A 22,494-nucleotide genomic window follows, 5' to 3' on the forward strand; every position below is an offset into this window, starting at 1 on the left:
ACACTCACTTGCAAGGAGAATATTCTTTTACCAGTAAAAGTATATTCATGAAAGCGAGTATTCTTTAAACAAATCAAGCTCTATTAATACTAATAACTTACAAGTACATAGAGACTCTATGGCCTCTTTTGTTGTGTGGGAGCGCAATGCTGGCTTTGCCAATGTTCCAGCCTTGGAGGAGGATCTCTGGAGCGTCGTTCGTGCTACTCTGGAACGAGATGGATGCCGCAAGCTTCTCTCCAGGAACTATGGAGAAATAGTTCTGCGAGTAGCTCACTGGAAGCAGTCGCGTGTCGGTGCTTCGCAGCTGGGATCGCTTGTTTCTCGAGTGAACCGAGAGCCGGAGCCAGAAAGCCACACCTCTTGCTGCCACCGCTGGAGATTTTGAGAAGAGGAGCTCTGAGAATCTCTGAGAGATGGAGCTGGAGCTGGAGCTAGAGCTGCTACTGCTGTTGCTGCTGGATAGATTTTCAATCTCGACATTTATGTTGAAGTTGCCATTGCGAGAGCTGCTTTTGAGCGACATCTTCACTGGAACCGGTGCCAGTTCGTTCTTGAGAGCCTTGTAGTCGCCCCCGGATTGATGGAGCCAGTAAAAGTTCCTGGAAATGGATGTCCCCGAGCTATCGACGAGCGTAAGGAGGAGGAAATAGACCTCCGACCAGGAACTTGCAGGAGTCAGCTTCATTATGACAATCGTCTTGTAGGCTGGCACTTTGAAGTTGGCCATTGTCTCTTGGTATGGTGAGTTGCCTTTTAAATCCCACACTGCCGCTTCAACTCGCGTATCCTGGAAGCTCTTTCGTGTAGTATTGACAATCTGAAAGAGGATAGTAGTGGTTCACGGGGAAAATACGCACACGAAAAATACAAAAGAGTACCTCGATCGCGTAGGTGACAGGGTTATACTGAACGTGAACGGGCTCGCACGCAGACTTCACGCCGTAGAAACCACCTGTTTGATCCAAAAAATAGTCGTAGAGCTGGCCTCTCAGACCAGGCCAGGGGTTCTGAGTTTTCCAGATAAGGACTCCCGTATACTTGGTCCACATTCGCGAGTTCCAGCTCTCCATGAGAGCACGGTACTGAACGTAATTCACGAGCTGGGCCTGTACACAAAGAACATATTTTGCAATGATCAGTTATAAAAGCGACGTTACCTTGTCGCAAAAATCGTCAAGATCGGTGGCATCTCCATACTTCGCAATCTGGTGTGGAACCTTTTTGTCCGGGTTGGCGTAAGGAATGTAGGTGTGGAGTGTCCAAGTTGCATTTGGAATCTCTCTGACAAGCCCGTCAGAGACCTTTTGTGTCGTCGGGATGTCCCACGCTGACTCTGGCATTGTTGCTTTTATCGTAGCCGCAAGAGGAACTCCGACGGATCCAACCTCCGGGTTGAAGCCGTAGGCATAAAAGCCGTCCTGGAAATAGTCTTCCGGGTTCAGAATGTTATACGGACCGTCTCGAAACTCTCCTGTGCCTGCTGCAAATCCCTCCCACAGCGAGCCTTGGATGTACAAGCGAGTTCCATCCAAAAGATGGCTGGGATTCTCGTAAGACCCTGCCTGCGTCAGCTTCAAGTCTTTCATCAAGGCCTGGTTGATATCTTCTGGCGGATGCTGTTCGTTTCCCCCGACCCATAACGCGAGGCTTGCGTGATTTCTCAGCAACTTAACTGTGTCCCGTGCACATTTGAGAAACAGTGCATGATCTAGCGGCCAGCTAGCATCGGAAGGAGGAACTCCACGACCGTTACAATCACCTGTGATCCAAAACTCTTGCCAGACCTGTGGAAAGAAAAAGAAACTCGAAACTTCAGGCATCTATGAGAAGGATCGCATACCAGAATTCCGCGTTTATCACACGCGTCATAAAACTCGGGCCTCTCAGCCAAAGCTCCTCCCCACACTCGAATCATGTTCATGTTCGTATCTGCGTGAAAGTTGACGTCTGTTTCGTATCGCTCCTTTGATAAACGGAGTAGACCATCGGAGACGATCCAGTTCCCTCCTCTGATAAACACGGGTTGCCCGTTAACTTGGAAGTGCCTGCACATTGGCAACGTATAGACATGTAGGAGAAAAATCCAAAAGAAAAAGGAAGAAACAGAGAACATACCTGCTCTTCGTGACAGGGTCCAGAAAGCTGTCGATTTTACGGAATCCAAAGTTGTGACTCCAGCTATCAGACTCTCCATTTTCATTGACCTCGAGTGAGATTTCGACTTGGTAAAGAGCCTGTTCTCCCATGCCATTTGGCCACCATAGCCGAGGCTTATAGAAGTAAAGCTGCAAAACACAGGTAGTAAAAATCAAAGACTACAGACTGTATAAAACTCACAGGCTCGAAGGAGCACAGCGTAGTAGCTCCAGAGACAATTTCTAATGGCTGTGACTGGACACCTTCAACTGAGAAGAAGCCGTCATCAGCATCTGCTGACACTTGTAGCTTCGCCGTGCACTTGATGGCAGTGGACGTTGTATTTGTGACTTCCGAGGAGACGACGAGGTACACTCGCTTGTAATCGTCGTGAAAGGTCGCCACAAGATGTGGATCACCCAAAATCGCCACCTTCAGAACAGAGAACAATTTAGAGAGGCAAACTTTGCATTCGCACTTATGTACCCCAGTGAATGAAACCGAAACCTCGTCCCATATTCCAGTGTTTCTGTCGCTGAAAAGTGAAAGACCAAGAACGATGAACTAAAAGCTAGACAAAACGAAAACAAGGCCATACCGAATAGGAATAATCCAGTCCCAGCCTTGGACGTACTGTGCTGCTACATCCTTCGCTATCTTCTCCACAAAACGAGATAAATTCAATCTCTCTTGCGTCACTGGAGCAGTCAAGACTTACGTCGTGATCGCCACCTTGTCCACCCACGGCTGGAATCCGACCAGGATGATCCGGAGGATGCACTAAGACAGCCAAGTTGTTGATCCCAGTCTTCTTCAAAGCATCTTTTATGTCTAGCTTGTGCCGGAAAAACATTCCTCCTGGAAGGCTATACTTTGATCCATTGACATAAACTTCGGCAGAATAGTTGATAGCTCGAAAGTGCAGCCATGCACGCTTGAAAGCTCTCTAAAACCCAAAGAAAGAAAACGAAGTGAAAGGACTGACACGATTCGAATGGATTTGTAAGGTAAGTACCTCGGGTGTGGCAAATTTGTTGCAGAACCAAAACGTGTAGAAATCTCTCCCAGCATCAGCGATATCGGGAACGTTTTGATTTTCCATGCCGTAGAAAGGATCGGGAATGGCCGCATTCTTGAGGAGCGTCGCCAAAACACTAGAAAGAAAGCACCAGAACTGCTGGAAATCACGAAATCCCTGTAGAAGCGATCATAATCTCTACTTACGTCCCAGGAACAACAGCGTCCATCCATGGATCGATCTTGAGCGAAGGCGCATGCGTCGTCGTGAGCTCCTCGCCTGTCCGCTGGACTTGATTCGCTCGCGCAGCAATCCAGCCGGAATCCAGCCTCTCGCGCGCCATTCCCCCGCTCAAACCCTACACGCCGAGCGACATTCTTTCTCTCATCCACTGCGCAAATTCTATTTCAAAGAGGAAATCCAAGCCCATTGTCTTAAGTTTAATGTACACAGGCTTTCTTCTTTTTTTTTTTTTTTCTCTCGTGGCACTTTCGAGCCAAAGAAAGGATCACGCCGTATAACCTTCCAAAAATTTCTGTTCTCTAAATCTGGTCCTGGCGTTTCATCAAAAGCCTTTGATTGGGAATAGCTCGGCAATCTTATTAAACACATCCATGACCTGGAAGAGAGAAAAAAAAAAGTTATAGAAGAACACGGAGAACACAAGAGACTAACTCACCTCTTTATCGTTCTGATACTTCGTTATGTTGGTAGGATTCTGGGAGCACTGCGCATCAAACCACAACAAAGATTAGCTCCTGGACGAAGGAAAACATGCGTGTTGTCTTACATCGATGAGTGCTGCCTGGATTTTGGGATTCTGGAAAGCCATGGCTATCTCTGGATTTGCTACCATTTTCGCCATCACTTCTTCCGGGGACAGTCCTATTTGCTCTGTGATTCCAAAGCTTGTCATGAGCGTGAGAAGACGTGATAAGCACAACCATACCAAATTGTTGTTTTAGTTCCTGATTGTTGGGATTGAAGTTTTTCAGCACGTCCCCCATTTGTCCGTTCTTCCAGGCCCCATCCTCGGTCATGTTATTGCTGTTCAAAACAGATCAGAACAGTGTGGAGTACGTGACAAGAAACTTACAGCATCTCCTGGAGCTGGGTCCTGAATTGAGGATTCTGCATCATCCCTGAAAACCGGAGCATCAGCAGCAATTTTTCTACTCCTATTACTCACATTTGAAAGTGCTGGGATTTCTCATTTCTTGTGGTAAGTACCTGGCAGACAACAGCATTAGTGTCGATTTAAGTGACAATAGTGAATCCTTACGGGTAAACCATTTGTTGAACCGTAGGATCCTCAAGCATCTTTTCCAAATTCTCAACCGAGAAAAAAGAATTTGCTTTTCCTGTAGAAGACGAGTTGGCACCTCACCGAAAATTTAGCTCTTACCATCAGAAGATGACGTTGAAGCCGCACCGTCAGTGTTCCAAGTGAAACCTGTTCCGCTATCTCTTACCTTCAAAGAATAAAGTCAGACTCAAGAAAAAATCCACTTAAACTAGCACTAACCTCTGCATCCTTGAAAAACACGTCGTTCGCATTTTCCTTCACCTCTGTTGCCTCAGCGTTTATTTTAACAGTAGATACTTCCGCCTCCACATTTACATCAGTGAATGCTGCGAAACAGCAACTTTAGCTCGTGAATAGCGTAGCATTGAGAACAAGACACAAACCGGGTTTGTTATTCTCGGAGACTGGCGTGGGCGTCTGCGTCTCGGAATACGATGCCGCTTCGGTACTTTCGACAACAGCTGTAGCGGAAGCGGATGCTTGAGGTTGAGTAGCCTGGGGAGAAGAAACTGGTGGTTGAAAAGTTGGCATCGGTTGCTGCTGTGGCTGCGGCGGGACAGGAAATGGAAACGGAGGAATGGGCATATTGCCAAATTGGTTTTGTCCAGGGCCAGACATCATCGATTTGAGTGCCTGTTGCATAGCTTGTTTCTGGAAAAACACGAAAGTTAAGACTGGATTTGCAATACGTGAATTTTCTACCTTTACGTAGTTAGCTGCCTGGAACAAAGTACGAGAATTTGTGTCAGCAAAGCGAATGAAAAAAAGGGAGAAAATTGCGTACCCAGGAAAAAAGAACCGAGAGGCCAACGCCAACTCCAACCCAAAGCAATGGAGAACCACTAAGTTACAAAGGCAGAGACAAAATGTAATAGATTAGCCAAGGAAGTAATACTCCATTCACTTACATGTAAGCTGGTTGCGTTGGAGGAACCGAGACAGTTTGAAGCTCTGCCGATCCAGCAGCTTGATCTTGTGCTGCATTTGCGAATTACATACTGCTCCAATGCTGGAAGAACTTAGAATTTACCTGGACTGCGGCTTTGGCACCGGACGGACAATCGCTCGCGATTCGAGAGAGGCGAGAGCACCAGGCGCTGAGGAGCTCTCCGACTGCCGTAAAACCGCACCGAGGAGGACGTGCCCGCGCCCGGTGCTCCATCGCGCCAATGTAGGGCTAGGGCTCCAAACCCTAAGGAATGCGCCATCGCCATCGTCTCCTACTCTGCCCCTGTGAAAACAAAAGAAAAGCTTAATAATTCTGTGAAGATGATAAGCCACGAGGCATCCCCGCCATCGATTCCAGCACCGGCGCTGCACCGTTGGATCCCCACACAAGCACACGTGGCATGCCACGTCAAAAAGCGTTGAACAATCAACGCGCTGTGGCCGTTGGATGGAGAAATTGACATTTTACTGGGCATGCAAACGGAATATGCTCTTTTTTGGAGACAGCTTTGCCGGAATATGCTCTCAAAGTAAAGGCAACAGGGTGTGTTTTGCCCTTCGTGCGCGTATAGTAGGTGCCGCCCTAGATATGGAGCTTTGTGCTGTCTAGATCTAGGCGCATTTTTGCCGCTCTAGCTCGATCGCTGCGACAAATCGCTCAGGGCGCTGCGGCTCGTCCGCCAGCGCGTGAGAAATCTGCTAGTCACGGTATGGTATTTCATTTCTAGGCAGGAATCGTAGAGCATTTTCTCAGCTCCGGTGAGGATTTCCACCGACATCTCCCGATCTGGTGCCGCGGGATCGTTCCAGGCTGAAATCTCTGGAAATTTCGAGCTTTTCGGTGGAAATCTCGCGGGACAGGGAACAAGGGAATGGCGCCGCGGGCTATTCGCAAGGCGCTGGGGGCCGTCAAGGATCAGACCACCATCGGCATCGCCAAGGTCGCGGGCTCCAGCGTTCCAGAGCTCGAGGTTGCCGTCGTCAAGGCCACAAGCCATGAAGAGGTGCCCGTGGATGACAAGTACGTCCATGAGCTCCTCTACCTGACCTCCTACTCGCGAGGCTACGTGAATGCGTGCCTGGGGCTGCTGGCCAGGCGGCTCGGCAAGACGAGGAACTGGGTGGTCGCCATCAAAACCCTCATGGTCACGCACCGCCTGCTTCGAGAAGCCGATCCGACCTTCGAGGAGGAGCTGGCTAGAATGGGGAGGAGAATGCTCATGCTCTCAGCCTTCACGGACGAGTCGCGGTCCAATGGGTGGGACTACACGGCGTTCGTTCGGACTTACGCGCTCTACCTCGACGAGCGCCTCGACTGCCATGTCTTTTCTCCCGGACAAGCGCCCAAGCGTGAGCGTGGAGGATACGATGGTGGTGGCTACAGGAACGAGGAGTACAGATACAGCGATTCCAGGGACTACTACGATGATAGACGACGAGAATCTCCTCCGAGACAAACCACCGGCCAGCTCAAGACGAAAGACATGAAGCCCGACATGCTGCTGGAGAAGCTGCCGGTGATGCAGCGGATCATGGAGCGTATGCTGGCTTGCAGGCCCGCGGGTGCTGCGCGGTACCACCGTCTCACCCAGATCTGCCTCTACATGATCATCAAGGAGAGCTTCCAGTTGTATGGAGAGATCCGAGACGGCATCACGGTGCTCCTGGAGGCCTTCTTTGACATGGAGTACCAGGAGTCAACCAAGGCTTTCGACATCTATGCGAAGTCCGCCAAGCAGTCCGAGGAGCTCGACTCCTTTTACAACGTTTGCAAGCACATTGGAGTGGGAAGGTCCTCGGACTACCCCACGATAGTCAAGGTGGCGCAGGACCATCTCGACACTCTGGAAGACTCGCTCAGGGAGAGATCTCGCTCTGGCTCTCGCGCTCAGAGACCAAAGAGCCCAGAGCCCAGTCCGCCACCCAAGGCCGAGGAGTCGGAGCCCGAGGACATCGATTACAATGGTATCAAGGCCTTGCCAGCGCCTCCAGTGGAGCCTCCCGCTCCGGAGCCGGAGCCACAGGTAGAGGAGAAGGACGCCGACCTTCTCAACCTGGACAAGTCGACCATGGTTGCCGAGGGTGACAGGCTCGCGCTGGCCTTGTTCTCCGACGCTCCGTCGGCGAATGGAAAGTGGGAGCCGTTCGGCTCGAGCACTCCCCAGGCCAATGGCGGCAGCGCCGCCTCCTACTCGGAGAATGGCAAAGCCGGGTGGGAGCTTGCGTTGGTGACCGAGGCCAGCAATCTCGCCAAGACTCCCACCACCTCACTCGCCGGCAACTTCGACCAGCTCCTCCTCGACAGCATGTACGAGCAAGGCAGCGTGGCTCAAAAGGCGGTGTCGAGCATGCCGGCCGGGAGCGCCAGCAGCGTCGCGATCCCGGGCAAGCCGACGAACTATCTCGCGCTTCCAGCTCCGTCCGGGACGGTGGACGAGGACCCCTTCACGGCCTCGCTCGGTGTTCCTCCGCCACCGTTCGTGCAAATGGCGGACATGCAGCAAAAGCAAAGGCTTCTCACTCAGGAGCAGCAGCTATGGAACCAGTACCAGCAAAATGGGATGCAAGGTCAGTATGGCTACACGAGTTACTACGGGAACGGGCATCCTCAGTATGGCTACTATTCTTACGGCATGGGAATGGGCGGAGCATCATACGGGTATGGTTACAATTACTAGCTTTCCTTCGTTGGTTCTTACCTTTGGGAGGAAGAATAAGCTTCGACAGCAGCAGGCATGAAGATCGTCGTCGTCGTCGTGGAGTAATAATATACATACTAGAGAGAGCCAGGTTCCCATTCTTTTTTTTTTTTTTTCTCTTGTTCTTCTTTCTCGTTTTTGACCACTCTACACTTTTGTAACTTTTGTTCTTTATATCGAATCGAGGCTGTGTTTTGCTTTTGTTGTGCTGAGCCCAGGCCGAGCATCCATCCAGATTATCGACATTATCAGGACAACGAAAGAAAAGAATACAGAGATTTTCCAAAGCTTTAGTCCAAAACTGGTTATTCAGGTTCTTTGCCTCTCTCTCTTTTGAAACCTTCGATGCTGGTGTTTTCACGCTGCTGGCTTTTGGAAGCCCTCTCCAGGCAAGCGGAGGAAGGTTCGGGCATCGAGCTCTTTATAGTTGAGCTCAAAGTCGGTTTTGTCCCTGCAAGAAAAGATCAAACAGATGAACAGGGAGAACACCCGGTACGTACTTCATAAATCTATCGATTGTCTCTGACGCTCCTTTCTTCATTGTCAGCAGCAGCAACTTGGCCTTGTCGAGATTTCGCTGCTCCATGTACTCGTCGAATTTCTCTGGATCGGTGTCAAGCCTGGCAAAGAAAGAAGTTTAGTGGATCAAGTGTATACCAACGTTACCTCTTCAACGCAGCAGCGCTTTGTTCCTCAAACAGCCTCATCCCTTCCTTGTCATCTCGAGTGAGCGGCTTACCGATTTTACTCTCTACTGCGTCGATCACTTCCATCATTGCCTTGTTGCCCTCGACGTCTTCCATGCCTTTGCTGGAGAAACAAAAGAAGGACGAAATTCGTGACACCGCACAGACAGAGAAACAGGAGAACTTACGAGGCTTGAAAGCGGCCAAGCTTCTCGTAAAACTGGCGCACAGACTTGGATCGCTGCGCCAATCCTTCCATCATATTTTGTAGCTGCACTTCTGGAGGAGGCAAGCCAACGCTGTTCCACAAGAAAAAGAAAACGAAAACAATGAATTGGAACTTTGATCGTTGGATGACTTACTTCGATCGAGCTTGCAAGATGTTATCCGAGAGCTCCTTGACAACCTTGGGATCATCAGGGTCGATGACAATCCGGAACTTTCTAAACTCCCTAGTCAAGTTGAACAAAAGCTCCAGCTTCTCGATGAATTTCTCCTTGACAATATCTATGAGAGAAAACCGTAAGAAAGCGCGCAACAATTGCTCAAAATCACACCTTTTGGCTCCTCCTCTGCCTGCTCGGCAAACGCTCGGCATGGCACGCCCTCGAATCCAGACCTCACCGGCTGCCGCATCCAAGATCAATCAATCCAAAATGCAGGATCCCTGGGCTTACCGGATGGAGCCGAGACGCAGCTCGGAGAATCCCTCCCCTCCACATCGCCATTCCTTCGCTACAAGTGCCCCGAAGAACCCTACAAACGAAAAAGCCCTATATCCCCAAGCATCGTTTCGAGGTTCGATCCTGTTTGACTAATTTTGACTCTACGGTCAAAATATGTGGACTTTTTAGGTCAAGGGAATGGTGACATTATAGTCAAAGTCTTTTAGAAGTTTCAGATCTACACTCCAGGCGCCAAAAGATGTGGAAGCTTTTGTCGGGTAAATCCTTGTTGATAGGACGACCGGCAGGGTACGAGAGCGATGAATTGATCGACACAAGAAAATGTGTGTGTGTTTGTGGTGAGAATGATAGAGTGGCTGATGTCAGGCAGTGAAAGTGGAGAACACGTAAGTTAACTTTTTTCCAGGTTTTTTTTTAATTTTTTAATATTTAATTTTTTGAAAAGGTGGTAATTTTAAATTAATTTTTCATCCTTTCTGCGAGCTTCAATAATGGTACCAATAGTAATCCTTGTGTCTGATAGGCGCTTTTCCCTTGCCACTTTTCAGAGAATTTCCCAAAGTCCCACGCTTGACTGGCCCCTCCTCCTCTTTGACATGCTCCTCCTATTTTCTCTATGGCCAACTTTCGAAAATATGTTAGTTTGATGTTGCGTGTGTTAGCGCGGGTTCCATCGGGTATCGATCACGCTTTGTGTGTGTATATAGCGACTTCGATCCGGTCAATAGAGGTCGTCTTGAAATTTTTGTCCAACGAAGTGAGTGACGTCTACGGACACATTACTGGCGCGAGTGAGATTGCGACTCGCTTGATTAACAGCGCAAAGCACTTTGAATTTCTATGCCATTCCGATCTAATCTCTTGGGCTGGATAGATTTGTAAAAATCCAAAGTGATTTGATGAGACATATACAGATCTGGAGCTGTGACGTTGGTGTGAGAGTACGGAAAAGATTCCGGGGCTTTTAGACTTTAGGCTGAAGTTCATCCAGCAAAAGGGAAGACAACGACCCCTGGAAAAATCTCTAGACAAAGATCAAAGTCATCCAACACTGAAAAGAGGGACAACTCAGTGGTCTTACACCTAATTTAGATGATAATGGAAGCAATTTGGACAAAGATAGAACTCTTTCGCGTCAACCCGGCTTTGGCTCCATCAAAATCACCATCACGAGGTCGCTGTGATCACAACGCTGTGAACAGCTGAAGCTTGAACCGATGAATTCCAGCCACCAATTCATCTTGCCAACAAGAAGGCTTGAATTTCTACAAATTCTTTGCAGTTTCGTTTTCAAAGTCGTGCTCCAAGTCTATAGGACGTGGCAGAAGTTTTGACACTCAGGGCAAGAGTATCACATGTAAAAAGCCGGCCTGTGTCCACTTGGTGAGGGCCACCTCCTCTGCACGAGTTTCATGGCAGATTCCCTTGCTTGTTTCAGCAACCAAAAATTAGTTTTGCCAACTTTTATAAATTCAATATATATCTTAGACGGCACTAAGCAGTCGGAATAAAGTATGGTGCTCTGTAGGAGTGCATTCTCTATGTGAGGCGTGAGCACTGCCTTTGCTTCTTTGCACACCTCTTATCTGTTCAGCTCGCCTTTTCTGTTTTCTTTGCTTTCCAGCTGCATGCCACTGGGAAATAAAAAAGGTGGCCACTGTAAACCATGAAGCGTCTAGAGTTGAGCACACAAATGTCCCTTTGGATCTGGCACTGCAGGTGATTGCCACAACATGGACCTGATTATGCTCGGGAAATTTGAGCTAGGCTCTGATATTTGCCAACTTTTGCCAGGACGAATGTTCGACTGTCATCTCTGCCACGTCTGTAGCCCATTGTCAAACCGCAAAGCCTCTTTGGGAGGTTTGACATGTGACCACCATTTTCGTCAAAGTGCTCCTTGGTAGCAGGCAGAGGTTCTTGCACGGACCCTCTTTTGACACCAAAAACGCCACCTTCCGTCCCTTGTGCATGTACAAAGAATACCTTGTACAAGCAAAACCAATTCCGGCAGCAAATTGGATGGCCTCATCGACATCGCCCTTTCCCAATCCTCTTGGCCTGGGAGAGAATGTGTCCAGGTTCTGTGTGAGTGATAGGAAGTGACGTCTAATCTTCTGTTGAAATCGATCAGGAAGTCATATCAAAGAAGTTGTATGTAGGTGTTGTTTTGATCTTGTGGTGCCCAGGGAGAATCTTAAGATAGGAGGAGACTTTGCCTTTGACCAACAAGTTGGCATGGTATTTGGCTAAACTCTAACCAGACAGTTTTCTTGAATCTAAAGCTTGGTCTAATGCAACTGGTGGTTTTGGTGATTTTGTTGTAATACTTAGCTGAAAGACTGTCTCCTCTTAGCAAGAGTAGCCCAAGTTGTTTGCATTGAGAGCTCTATACACAGCAGGACACAAAAGAAAATTCCAAGTTGCAGGAAAAGCCCAGATGGAGACCTTTTGTGATCACACACACACACACACACACATGTGTGTGTGTGTGTGTGTGTGTGTGTGAGATGGAAGGAAGACAAATGCATCCATCAACACTTACACCATCTGCCCCAAGAAGGGGACATTCTTTTTGTGTTTGCCACCAACTTTGAGCAAAGGGAAGGGGCTAGAAGAGTTTGTGTGCAGTGCAGCCAAATCTCCACAAATATTTGATGCCTGTTAAAAAGGGCAAGGGCATTCTCCTCGCCCCAGCATATGCCCAGCTCCACTCAACCTTGTGCCACCCCTGTGTGTTTTATTCTATCCAGTTTAAAAGCAAGACACTGATTATGAATTCAGTGATGCAAACAGTGGTACAGTGAAAAATATCATTGGGTTTTATAGTCTAATTTTTGCTGTCAAGATCAATAGAGCAGTTTGGATCCAGATTCTGCAATCAGCTGGTGTTACAATCGAAAACAAACCTTCGATTCATGCGATTCCCACGAAAGCACAGCTTAAACAAGCGCGAGTGCTTGACACCGTTCACAAAATATGGGGACCGAATATTACATGTCTCGCGCCCATTGAGCCAGCGCAGGCACAACGTTATAACTTATCTGTTGCCGCTGTTCATTATAGCTTAAAAATATAATATTTTTCGAAGTTCAGGAGGCAAAAATACTATTTTATTTTATTGCTGTGTATATTAAAGTATTAAAAATCGAGAATAAAAGGATGGTCCTTTTCCCGTACAAGTTCATGCCTGCCTATAAATCCGCATCATGAAAATGGTGTGTGGATGTGTAGAGTGCAGAGAAGCCCCTTTTTTGCGAAACAACACTTCCATTGGAACCAATCTACCCAAGCTTTCGTTCATTCCATCCAGGCTAGGCTCCCATTTTATTTTTTTCTAATCGCTTAGTTTGCTTCCTTTAAATTCGCCCTGGAAGAGAGCCATTTCGCCATACACCTGTTACAGTGTGGCGCTTTGAGAATAGCCCTATTTAAATTCTTTGTGTCGCTCAAACGCGGTGGGCTTGATCGATGCGCGACGCTTCTTCGGCCGCAAGCGAGCGATTTCTATGATTCTGTGATCCGGGGCCACACCGCCATCGAGAGCGCATGATTGATGGCATCGAGTGTGTGAACTCCGCGGCTTGCCAAATATTTCGGTGTCCATGGCCCCAATTCCAGCGACGCCGGGCGAGGCATCGCGATTCCCAGGGCGAGCTCGCAATGTCGGATGCGGCAGGGAATGCATGGCGAGGATTTCTTGCCCCGGGCGGCGCCATGCATCCGGCGGCGCCGATCGCGCAGGGAATTCCAAGAAATCCGAGGAGGAGCCGGGCGGGGCCGGCGATAGAGAGGTCGTCTCCTACTGGCAGCTCCTCAGCTACGCGGATCGCTACGATGTGGTGCTGATGCTCGTTGGATCGGTGGCGGCGATGGTGAGCGGCTTGATCTTCCCGGCGATTCTGGTCGTCCAGAGCCACCTTATCAACAATTTCGGGAGCCTCCAGAATCGTCCCGTGGAGCTGGCGAGGAGAGTATCTGAGGTAAGATCAAATCGATCGATCCTCATGCGCTCCCTGGATTCTTTATTTCTTTTCAATGCTTTCTTTCCTTCCGGCTTTTCCTCTTTTTGATTGAGATTGTGTGAAAATCTAGCTTGTTTGTGAAGAAAGCTCCTTTCTTCGCTAATGCTGGTCTGGCTTTAGATCAGCGAGCCCAAGCAAGACTCTCGAGTGTGTGTAAGCGGGGAATGCTCCTCCTGGCTGGCACCAACAAATGCCTGCTCTGGGCATTTAAATTGGCATGGCAGAGATTAGAGTATGGTTTTCTTTTCTCGATCTTCATTTTCTTTTTTGTTCTTCATTTGTTTCTTCGTGCTTGCTCTGGATTGATAGCGGAGTTAGGTGTGAGGGCGGTGGCGTGCCACCAAAAACTTGGCCGAGCACGCAATCACACAAGTGACACCAGGCAGCTCCGTTGTGGGTCGAATGCCTTGTGCGAATTCGTGCAAAATGTTCAATGTTTTCATACTTAGGCCGAACGTTTTTTTTATCATTCGCCCCTAACACCCAAGTTTTCCAGGATGCGACATTCTTGGTATACACTGCGGCTGTTGCTTTGGTGGCCTCGTACCTCGGTGAGACTTTCCCTTCCTTCGTTGTAAGGTTCCGTTTTAAAATTGTGGTGCTGATGAACTTTGTCTGGTGGCATCCTACAGAAGTAAGCTGTTGGATGAAGACTGGAGAACGGCAAGTGGCAAGAATCCGTGCAGACTACTTGCGTGCGATTCTCAGGCAAAATGTGGGGTATTTTGACAGCGACATGTCCACAGCTGAGGTTGTTGGAAATGTTTCAGTGGACACACTTCTCGTACAAGAAGCGATTAGCGAGAAGGTGAAACCCTTTCCGATATTGCTTACATTTATCTAAAAAAAATCTTGTTACGCTTGCAGGTTGGGAACTTTATCGAAAACTTATCCCACTTCGTGGGTGGATACTTCGTCGGAGTCACACAGATATGGAGGCTAGCACTTGTGATGCTGCCGTTTTTCCCGCTGTTGATAATTCCAGGCTCACTGTACAGCAAGGCTCTGTCCGAGTTTGCGATTCGTAGGCAGAGCGCATACAAAGAAGCAGGAACAATTGCTGAACAAGGACTGTCGTCGGTCCGAACGGTCTACTCATTCGTGGCAGAGAAGAAGACGACAGAGAAGTATTCGGCAGCCCTGGATGGAACAGTGAAGCTTGGACTCAAACAAGGACTTGCCAAAGGACTTGCCATGGGTTCCAGTGGCATCAACTTCGCCCTGTGGGCCTTCATGGCGTGGTATGGCAGCGAGCTTGTGACGCAACACCGTGCAAATGGTGGTCAAGTTTTGACAACAGGATTTGCGGTGCTTTCTGGTGGCATGTAAGTTTTTTTAAAATATTTTGTTTCTGTCTTGGTGATCTCATAGCGTTTTCCAGAGCTTTGGGAAATGCTACGCCAAACATGAAAGCTTTTGCAGAAGGACGTGTAGCTGGCACCAGAATTTTCAAAATGATTCAACGCGTTCCCCCTATCGACACAAATGATTCGAGTGGGAAAACGCTTAGCAAAGTTGAAGGTAACTTGGACCTCAAAGAGGTTGAGTTCGCATATCCTTCGAGACCGGGAGCTCTGGTTTTGAAATCTTTCACTCTTCACGTTCCAGCCAGTACGTTCTCCTTTCCAGAGCATAAGTTTGGCGTACTTACGCATATATTTTGCCTTCAGAAAAGACAGTCGCGTTGGTTGGGAGCAGTGGATCTGGAAAGTCCACCATCATTTCTCTGATAGAAAGGTTCTATGATCCTGTTGCTGGTCAAGTTATGCTTGACAACGTGGACATTCGAGAATTGCATCTTATGTGGTTGCGAAGGCAGATGGGACTGGTGAACCAAGAGCCGGGATTATTTGCAACTTCGATACGGGAGAACATTTTGTATGGGAAAGAAGACGCGAGCATGGAAGAGATTACTCACGCAGCAAAACTTGCCAACGCGCACGACTTCATACAGAGAATGCCGAGAGGCTACGACACACAAGTAAGCTCACTTAATCCAAATTTTGTCTTACTATAATTATTTCAGGTTGGAGAACGTGGTGTTCAGCTTTCTGGTGGACAAAAGCAAAGAATTGCCATAGCACGAGCATTGATTCGAAATCCGCCAATTCTTTTGCTGGATGAAGCGACTAGTGCTCTAGACAGTCTCTCGGAGCAAGCAGTTCAGCAAGCACTAGAGAGGGCACGTATGGAGCGGACAACAGTCATAGTGGCTCACAGGTTATCGACAGTTCAAGAAGCTGATCTGATTGTAGTTATGGATTCTGGTATAGCGGTCGAATCAGGCAGTCACGAAGAGCTTGTAGCTGAGAAGACGGGGGTGTACGCTTCTCTACTCATGAAGCAAGCAAACAGCTCCGGGCATTATGAAATCGATCCCGCAACAGAACAAGTCATGAAAGTCTCATCGGCGACTGAAGGGGATCTCGTCGACGTGGAACTTTCAGCAACCGGTGAGAAGGATATTAACAGGTACACAAGACTTCCATCAAGAACCATCAGGAAGGTGAAGAGCAAGCCAAAAGTTAAGAAGCCGTCGGTTGCTAGACTTCTGGCACTAAACAAGCCCGAGTGGAAGCAAGGCCTTCTGGGACTCTGGGGTGCAGTGTCTTTTGGATTCGTCCATCCGTTTTACGCATTTCTTCTTGGTAGCATGGTCGCAAGCTACTACACGACTGACGTAGAGAAGCTTCACCAAACAGTTCGAATTCACGTCTACGCCTTCCTCGGTCTGGGAGTTGCTTCGTTCATTGTGAACATTGTGCAACATTGCAGCTTTGCGGCACTTGGCGAGAGCTTGACAAAGAGGGTACGTGAGAAGTTGCTGGCTTCAATGCTCAGTTTTGAAGTCGGCTGGTTCGATAGAGAAGAAAACTCAACTGGTGCTTTGTGCTCCAGACTAGCTTCGGATGCAAGCATGGTGAGTTCTTTTGTACGTTTCTCCTATTTGTTTCTCACCCTCCTTTACCATGTTGCAGGTTCGTGGACTTGTTGGTGATCGTATTTCTCTACTCGTCCAGACAGCAAGCGCAACGTCAGTGAGCTTTATCGTTGGGCTTATAACTTCGTGGAAGCTGGCCATGGTGATAATAGCGATACAACCACTCATTATCCTCTGCTACTACGTCAAAAATGTATGTCTGCGAGGATTTGCTCAGAATACTGCGGCAGCTCAGAGGGAAGCCAGCAAAATTGCAAGCGAGGCAGTATCACATCATCGGACAGTCACAGCATTCTCGTCACAGGAGCGGGTTCTGGCGTTTTTTAAGTCGAAGCTCGAAGTTCCGATTCGAGAGACCATGAAGCGGTCACATATTGCGGGGTTTAGCCTGGGAGTAGCTCAGTTTATTCTCTACGCATCGTGGGGGCTGGATTTTTGGTATGGGGGCCTGCTGGTGAAGCACGGGGAGAGCACGTTTGGTGCGGTTTTGAAGACGATTTTCATATTGGTGAGCACGGGACGAGTTTTAGCCGAAGCGGGAACTCTCAGTCCTGATCTTGCCAAGGGGGTCTCAGCGGTGAAGTCAGTGTTTGAGATTTTGGACAGGAAGACAGAGATAGATGCAGAGAAGGACTCTGCCAAGTGTGTGCCGGTTCTCAAAGGTGACGTCGAGTTCTACGACGTCTACTTCGCGTACCCATCGAGGCCGGACTTGCTCGTGCTGAAAAACTTCAGGCTGCGAGTAAATGCTGGCCAGATGGTAGCACTGGTTGGCGAAAGCGGCTGCGGGAAGTCCTCTGCCATCGGACTGATCGAGAGGTTTTACGATCCGATTGGTGGGAAGGTTACCATCGATGGCAGGGACATCCGGGGATTGAGTCTAAAGTGGCTGAGAAGACAGATTGCTCTCGTGAGCCAGGAGCCGACGCTGTTTGCCACAAGTATCTGGGAGAACATCGCTTACGGGACCGAGAACGCGAGTGATGCGGAAGTGGTGGAGGCAGCACGAGCAGCAAACGCTCACAGCTTCATCAGGTAAACTTTCAACACTTCTAGCAACTATATTCTTCATGTCTGTTTTCGTGTATTCGTGTTCTTCAGCTAGTGCTAGACTTTTCCTTGCTTTTGATGTTGCTTGTGTGCTTCTCTTGTTTTGTTTTCGTTTTCATGACTTCCATTCTTTCATATATTTTCACGACATGCTCATGTTTGTTCTCGTGTCTTCGTGTTCTTCACCTAGTGCTAGACTTTTCCGTGCTTTCTTTCTCATGCGCGATTCTCTTGTTTTCGTGGGATTTGCTTTCGTTTTCGTGACTTTCGTTCTTTTTCGTCATTTACTTGGCACTGATAGAATCGACTTTGCAGCGCTTTGCCGGATGGCTACTCGACGTTCGCGGGCGAGAAAGGTCTCCAGCTCTCCGGCGGGCAAAAGCAACGCATCGCAATCGCGCGGGCCATCCTCAAGAACCCGGCGATCCTCCTGCTGGACGAGGCAACGAGCGCTCTCGACGCCGAGTCGGAGGAGATCGTCCAGCAGGCGCTAGAGACGATAATGGCCAGCCGGACGACGATCGTGGTGGCTCACAGGCTATCCACGATCCAAAATGCCGACTCCATAGCCGTGGTCCAGGACGGGAGCGTTGTGGAGCAAGGCTCTCACGAGGATCTCCTCCAATGGCAAGGTATGGGGGAGGAAGGAGAAGACGAGAACGAAGAAGCCACCATGGCCGCTACTAACACCATAGCCAAGAAGAGGAAGACGAACAAGGGAGTCTACTTCTCATTGATTCACAGGCAATACTTCGCTGGTCGCGCCTCTTTACAAAAAGATTCGTAGAATAATTTCTTGTTAGATTGTGAAGAGCCCTAAAAACAGAGTAGGGTGAATCTTCGTTAAATATTAAGAGCCCTTTTGTTTCAAATGTCGCGCCCAAGAAGTGGAGGGAGCTAGGGTTTGCAGAGCGCAATGCGAGGGCGGGATCGATGCGGTGAGTCGACTATGGGCGATTCTAAGCTGGATTGAGTAGCGGCAGCTTAGATCTCCAGGATTTGTGAGTCGCGGGCGATGGATTTTGAGCCTCCCTCGTTTTCTCTGGGCTTAGATGAGACGCAGGTGCCGTCTTTCTCGTTGGGGCTGGACGATTTTTTTTCTGCCACTCCAGCGGCGGGCGTGAGTGGAAGGAGGGATGATGCGAATGGGGGTAGCGCTAGAGCAGGTGCTAGGTCGTCATTTGCTACAAATGAGAGTTCTTTCCTGGCCGATGACGATGGTGGTGTTGATCTTGTCGAAGCCACTCCAAAGAGAAGTTTGAAGCGTCTTCGTCGCGGACCATCAAAGAGCGTTTTTGAGGAGAAGACGTGCTCACCGTCGACGAGAAGTGTTGTTACCGATACAAGTTGTGCTGACGAGATTGAGGAGTTTTCTTCCGAAGAGGAACAGCCAAATAGTAAGTTTCTTTCTCTACGGATTTCTTTCTTATTTGATTTTCTCTTTCTTTTTTTTTGGTAGGATCTCACTCCCAGTCGTATAATCCCAGATCGTTCTCTGCGCTCAAGCCCGTCAGAACACCTCCAGTATATGAAAGAAGAGAAGCAAACGAGGAAATTCTACCTTCGACTTTGCATTCCCGAGTAACAAGTAAGAAAACCAGCCTTGGTTCCAAGGAGGTAAAGTTCCAAGGGATAGAGAATACGTACGCCAGTCCGCCATCGACATTTTCCACTGCTGGCGTCGACTGGTTGTTAGCTGGAAAGGCAAGCTCAAGCTCGGGAACCGAAAAAGCAAAGACTCCCTTATACGAGTTCCGAGACAACACGATCTGTATAGACCTTGATGAAGAGTACGAAGAACAACCAGTCAGCTCCTTTCCGTCCACGGACATGCAGATCGCTCAACTCAGACGCGAGAGATTTCCTCACTTTTTATCTGTTGATGATCTCGAACAAGGCAACAGCGGAGAGCCTGTATATATCGACTACAGGTACGGGTTTTTTCTTCGATGAAGCTGATCGTACACTGAAAATAATTGCAGAGGGCAATTTGGAAGAAACAGTGCAAGAGCCAAGTTCTCGGGCCCGGCTGGTTCTAAGGATTTCGACGCTGTTCAAACACAGCCGCAAGCAAGGAGCAAGACTACTCGAGGCAATAAGCGGAAGAATGGAAACTCCAATGCGCGGGTCCTTCAAGAAAATGTCAGCACAGGAACGAAAGGATATTGGTTAACATCGGGTGGTAGCAAGGTACTTTTTGTTCTCTTTGTTTTGGTACTGTTATGATAATTGGCAAAATCTCAGGTGTATGTCACGGCCGAAGGACAACGTTTGATGGGTAAAGAAGGCTACAAACGCTACATGAAGGTATTGGTTGTTTTGATTTGTTTGCATCCCAACGTTTTTGTTATCAGGAGAATGGAAAATCTGGCAAGCCTAGAAGAAAGGCTGGTAGAAAGTCAAGGAAGAAAAACTAAGATTAATGTGAGTAAGATTTGTAAGTTGCCTACTCTGGTGAGTCTTTTGTGATTCCTAGATCGAAGACTCATTGTGTTTTAGCGTGTTTCGAGGTGGCTACCCGAGCTGCTGACTGTTCACAGCCACTTCCTTATTGAAGTACTTGGAGAGTATGAAGGATGCATCCGAGGAGGATTTAGACGAACTGGACGAGATTGACAAAGATACAGAAATCGTGGGTTTCTTCAGGCTCATGGTTTCCTACGGACGAAAGCGGAAAAGGGAGAGTTTGGAAGCCCCTGATGAGCTTCGTGCCCGCGTGAAATTGATGGAATCGTTCAAGCCCACACTTGGTAAGCTTGTGACTTGTCATTATAACTTATAAAGATGTATGGCTTTGTAGATGATCTTTCTTCTCAGAACGCGCTCTACCTCAAGGAAGCGACTATGGAACCGCTGTGGGTTGGATACCGCTGGAACCGCTGTGGGTTGGATACCGTAGGTCCTCTGGAAGGTTTCTGGAATCGGTTTGTCTCGGACGCGGAACCCGATCCTTCAGGCTATTGAAAACCTCGGGCTGGAGGTGTTCGTGGTTGACGAGGAACAGGACTGGATACAGTTCAGAAGTAATACGAGACTTTCATGCGCGTGATGGCGGAGGTCATGGCGATCGTCTAGGACATGGGGAAGGAGGTGACTTACAGCATTGCTCAACGGCAGTGCCACATCCTTGTGAGCGGTTCTCCAAGGATGCCTGCACGAGGCAAGTTCGTGACTGCTCACAAGCTAGCAGAAGCACGGGGAGAGCTGGTCCGCTTTTTCGAATCAGTGTTTCCTGGCGAAATACGAAGCTCAGAAGCTCGCACTGGGCTACAACCCAGATCCGCCGGATATCAGCAACACTGTCAGGGGCTTTGCCTTCACCGGGCGGGAGGTTGAGGCTGTCACAGTGGCTCACTCGGTTCTTGACATCCCGAAGGGTGTTATTTTCCAGCGACAGTGCCTGATCAAGGACGGGCAACCGGTTGACCGCTTAAGTACTACCCGGTTGACGCGTGGGGAGAGGGCATGAAGAGCATCGTGTGGCACTGCGCTAACGAGGCGTACGAGGACTTCCAACTTCAAGCGAGAGCTGAGGAGCAGCGTATGCGTCTGTGGCGCGGAGGACAGCAACTCAAAGTGAGAGCCACTGGCGGATACAGGATTGGTGGCGAAAGTTTGGAGCTGGCGGTCCGCGCGAATGCAGCAGCGGCAGTCGAGGCAGTGACGGTGAACCGGGTCGCTCATGCCTCGGCTATGTCAACTGTGGTCTCGGTGACGGTGAATGGCGAGCAGTGGTGGCTGGAGCTGGGGCCAAACAGGGACGAGAGGCAAGCGGAGATGGCGCTCATGCCATCAAAGAAGTGTGCCTGGGAGCTTTGGTTCCAGGTTGAGCGTGACATGTTCTCTCATTCCCTGCAAGACCTGGTAGCCTTTCCGGTGGAGGTGGAGGGAATCGGGAGACCAGCTATCGACTGGGAACTGGCCTGCGGGCCGGGGCTGGATCCTCTCGCGGACGCTGTAGCGAAGGCCTGGCCGTGTGCTTTCGTCAAAGTCTCGCTTCCGCTGACAACAGATTGGACCCTGTCGCCGGACTGTGCACGGTTCTTTGTGGAACCTCAGGACTTGAAAGACTGCGTACAGGGACTACTATACTGCTGCTTGATGCTGCTCAATCCGTGGAAGGAAGCGGCGGCTTCCAGAAACGTCTACCAAGTTCTTTGTGCCCGGTATGAAACGATGCGCAAGATGGCCGAAGATGAGGGCTTCATCAAGCGGCTTGTTGATACCTCCACCATGAAGATTGGCGCTCTAAAAGTCAATGACAGTAATATAGTCAATGCGAGTCAATGCATTGAGTTTATTGACTGCCTTTGAGTGTTTGTTGAGCCTGAAAGCTTGACGTTAACTTTGAGGTTCAGTAAGTGCTCCAGCTTGTCCTCTGTGGCGTTGCCACCATCAATGGAAACACAGCAGCAGCAATAGCGTCGGCGTGCTCCCGTCCTGGCTCGTATGTATGTATTAACTACAGGTAATTCTTCTTTGATGAATAACAGCAGAGGGCAAGGACCTTGCAATAAGTGCAAGGTGAAAAAACTCCACACTAACTCTTGTAAGAAAACGCTATAAATGCATGTTTCAAAGCCACAAGTCGCAGGGTCTTGGGCGAGATCGACAAGGATGGGGTTTCTTCAGGCTCATGCTTGGACGAAAGCGAAGCTATGAAATCGGAGCCCACTCTTGGTAAGCTTACATGTTTTTCTGATGGTTTTGTAGATGGTCGACCTCAAGGAAGTAACTACGCTCTTGGGAGAGACACTTCGGTGCCAGTACCGCTGTGGGTTAGATATCGTCCTCTGGAAGGTTTCTGGACTCGGTTTGTCACGGACCCGGACCCCGACACGAACATCCTGCAGGCTATCGAAAACCTCAGGCTGGAGGTGTGTGTGGTTGACGAGGAACAGGACTGGGATACAGTTAAGAAGCAATACGAGAGCTTCATGCGCGTGGTGGCGGAGGTCATGGCGATTGTGGTTCGGCATGCGAAAGGAGGTGACTT

General features: G+C 49.0%; 6 protein-coding genes across 7 annotated transcripts; 3 read left to right on the forward strand and 3 right to left on the reverse strand.

The window, feature by feature from the left end:
- Positions 1 to 44: 44 nt before the first annotated feature.
- On the reverse strand, positions 45 to 3,532 carry LOC9633050 (mannosylglycoprotein endo-beta-mannosidase). The gene is made up of 11 exons (XM_002961286.2): positions 3,364 to 3,532; positions 3,155 to 3,293; positions 2,858 to 3,085; positions 2,738 to 2,796; positions 2,626 to 2,674; positions 2,341 to 2,571; positions 2,119 to 2,288; positions 1,844 to 2,048; positions 1,161 to 1,787; positions 882 to 1,109; positions 45 to 820 (listed from the first exon to the last, which is right to left on the reverse strand). The coding sequence occupies exons 1-11, from the start codon at positions 3,498 to 3,500 to the stop codon at positions 98 to 100; spliced, it is 2,796 nt and encodes a 931-aa protein (XP_002961332.1). The 5' UTR covers positions 3,501 to 3,532; the 3' UTR covers positions 45 to 97.
- A 41-nt stretch (positions 3,533 to 3,573) lies between these two features.
- On the reverse strand, positions 3,574 to 5,688 carry LOC9633051 (protein TIC 40, chloroplastic). The gene is made up of 14 exons (XM_002961287.2): positions 5,494 to 5,688; positions 5,372 to 5,441; positions 5,248 to 5,305; positions 5,166 to 5,183; positions 4,847 to 5,114; positions 4,683 to 4,789; positions 4,563 to 4,629; positions 4,440 to 4,518; positions 4,347 to 4,387; positions 4,254 to 4,299; positions 4,107 to 4,204; positions 3,948 to 4,051; positions 3,837 to 3,884; positions 3,574 to 3,776 (listed from the first exon to the last, which is right to left on the reverse strand). Exons 1-14 carry the CDS (start codon positions 5,675 to 5,677, stop codon positions 3,723 to 3,725), a joined length of 1,242 nt encoding a protein of 413 aa, XP_002961333.1. The 5' UTR covers positions 5,678 to 5,688; the 3' UTR covers positions 3,574 to 3,722.
- A 255-nt stretch (positions 5,689 to 5,943) lies between these two features.
- Positions 5,944 to 8,309, forward strand: LOC9633052 (putative clathrin assembly protein At2g25430). The gene has a single exon (XM_002960633.2). The coding sequence runs from the start codon at positions 6,284 to 6,286 to the stop codon at positions 8,087 to 8,089; it is 1,806 nt and encodes a 601-aa protein (XP_002960679.1). The 5' UTR covers positions 5,944 to 6,283; the 3' UTR covers positions 8,090 to 8,309.
- Positions 8,310 to 8,372: 63 nt separating this feature from the next.
- LOC9633053 lies at positions 8,373 to 9,597 on the reverse strand. Its single transcript, XM_002961288.2, has 7 exons — positions 9,474 to 9,597; positions 9,354 to 9,423; positions 9,159 to 9,303; positions 8,985 to 9,095; positions 8,777 to 8,920; positions 8,611 to 8,730; positions 8,373 to 8,561 (listed from the first exon to the last, which is right to left on the reverse strand). Exons 1-7 carry the CDS (start codon positions 9,522 to 9,524, stop codon positions 8,468 to 8,470), a joined length of 735 nt encoding a protein of 244 aa, XP_002961334.1. The 5' UTR covers positions 9,525 to 9,597; the 3' UTR covers positions 8,373 to 8,467.
- A 3,216-nt stretch (positions 9,598 to 12,813) lies between these two features.
- Positions 12,814 to 18,370, forward strand: LOC9643136 (putative multidrug resistance protein). Its single transcript, XM_024676482.1, has 9 exons — positions 12,814 to 13,465; positions 14,004 to 14,058; positions 14,140 to 14,315; positions 14,375 to 14,832; positions 14,889 to 15,118; positions 15,178 to 15,488; positions 15,534 to 16,427; positions 16,486 to 17,483; positions 17,814 to 18,370. The coding sequence occupies exons 1-9, from the start codon at positions 13,088 to 13,090 to the stop codon at positions 18,283 to 18,285; spliced, it is 3,972 nt and encodes a 1,323-aa protein (XP_024532250.1). The 5' UTR covers positions 12,814 to 13,087; the 3' UTR covers positions 18,286 to 18,370.
- Positions 18,371 to 18,401: 31 nt separating this feature from the next.
- On the forward strand, positions 18,402 to 21,796 carry LOC112347237. 2 transcript variants are annotated; one of them, XM_024677803.1, is made up of 7 exons: positions 18,402 to 18,895; positions 18,958 to 19,429; positions 19,481 to 19,688; positions 19,743 to 19,805; positions 19,853 to 19,952; positions 19,998 to 20,248; positions 20,299 to 21,796. In XM_024677803.1, the coding sequence occupies exons 1-5, from the start codon at positions 18,514 to 18,516 to the stop codon at positions 19,913 to 19,915; spliced, it is 1,188 nt and encodes a 395-aa protein (XP_024533571.1). In that variant the 5' UTR covers positions 18,402 to 18,513; the 3' UTR covers positions 19,916 to 19,952; positions 19,998 to 20,248; positions 20,299 to 21,796. The 2 variants fall into 2 exon arrangements, with proteins under 2 accessions (XP_024533571.1, XP_024533579.1); XM_024677811.1 differs by having other exon boundaries at positions 19,853 to 19,922.
- Positions 21,797 to 22,494: the final 698 nt, after the last annotated feature.

Source organism: Selaginella moellendorffii, unplaced genomic scaffold (genome assembly GCF_000143415.4).
Source record: "Selaginella moellendorffii unplaced genomic scaffold, v1.0 SELMOscaffold_0, whole genome shotgun sequence".
Lineage (NCBI taxonomy): Eukaryota > Viridiplantae > Streptophyta > Lycopodiopsida > Selaginellales > Selaginellaceae > Selaginella > Selaginella moellendorffii.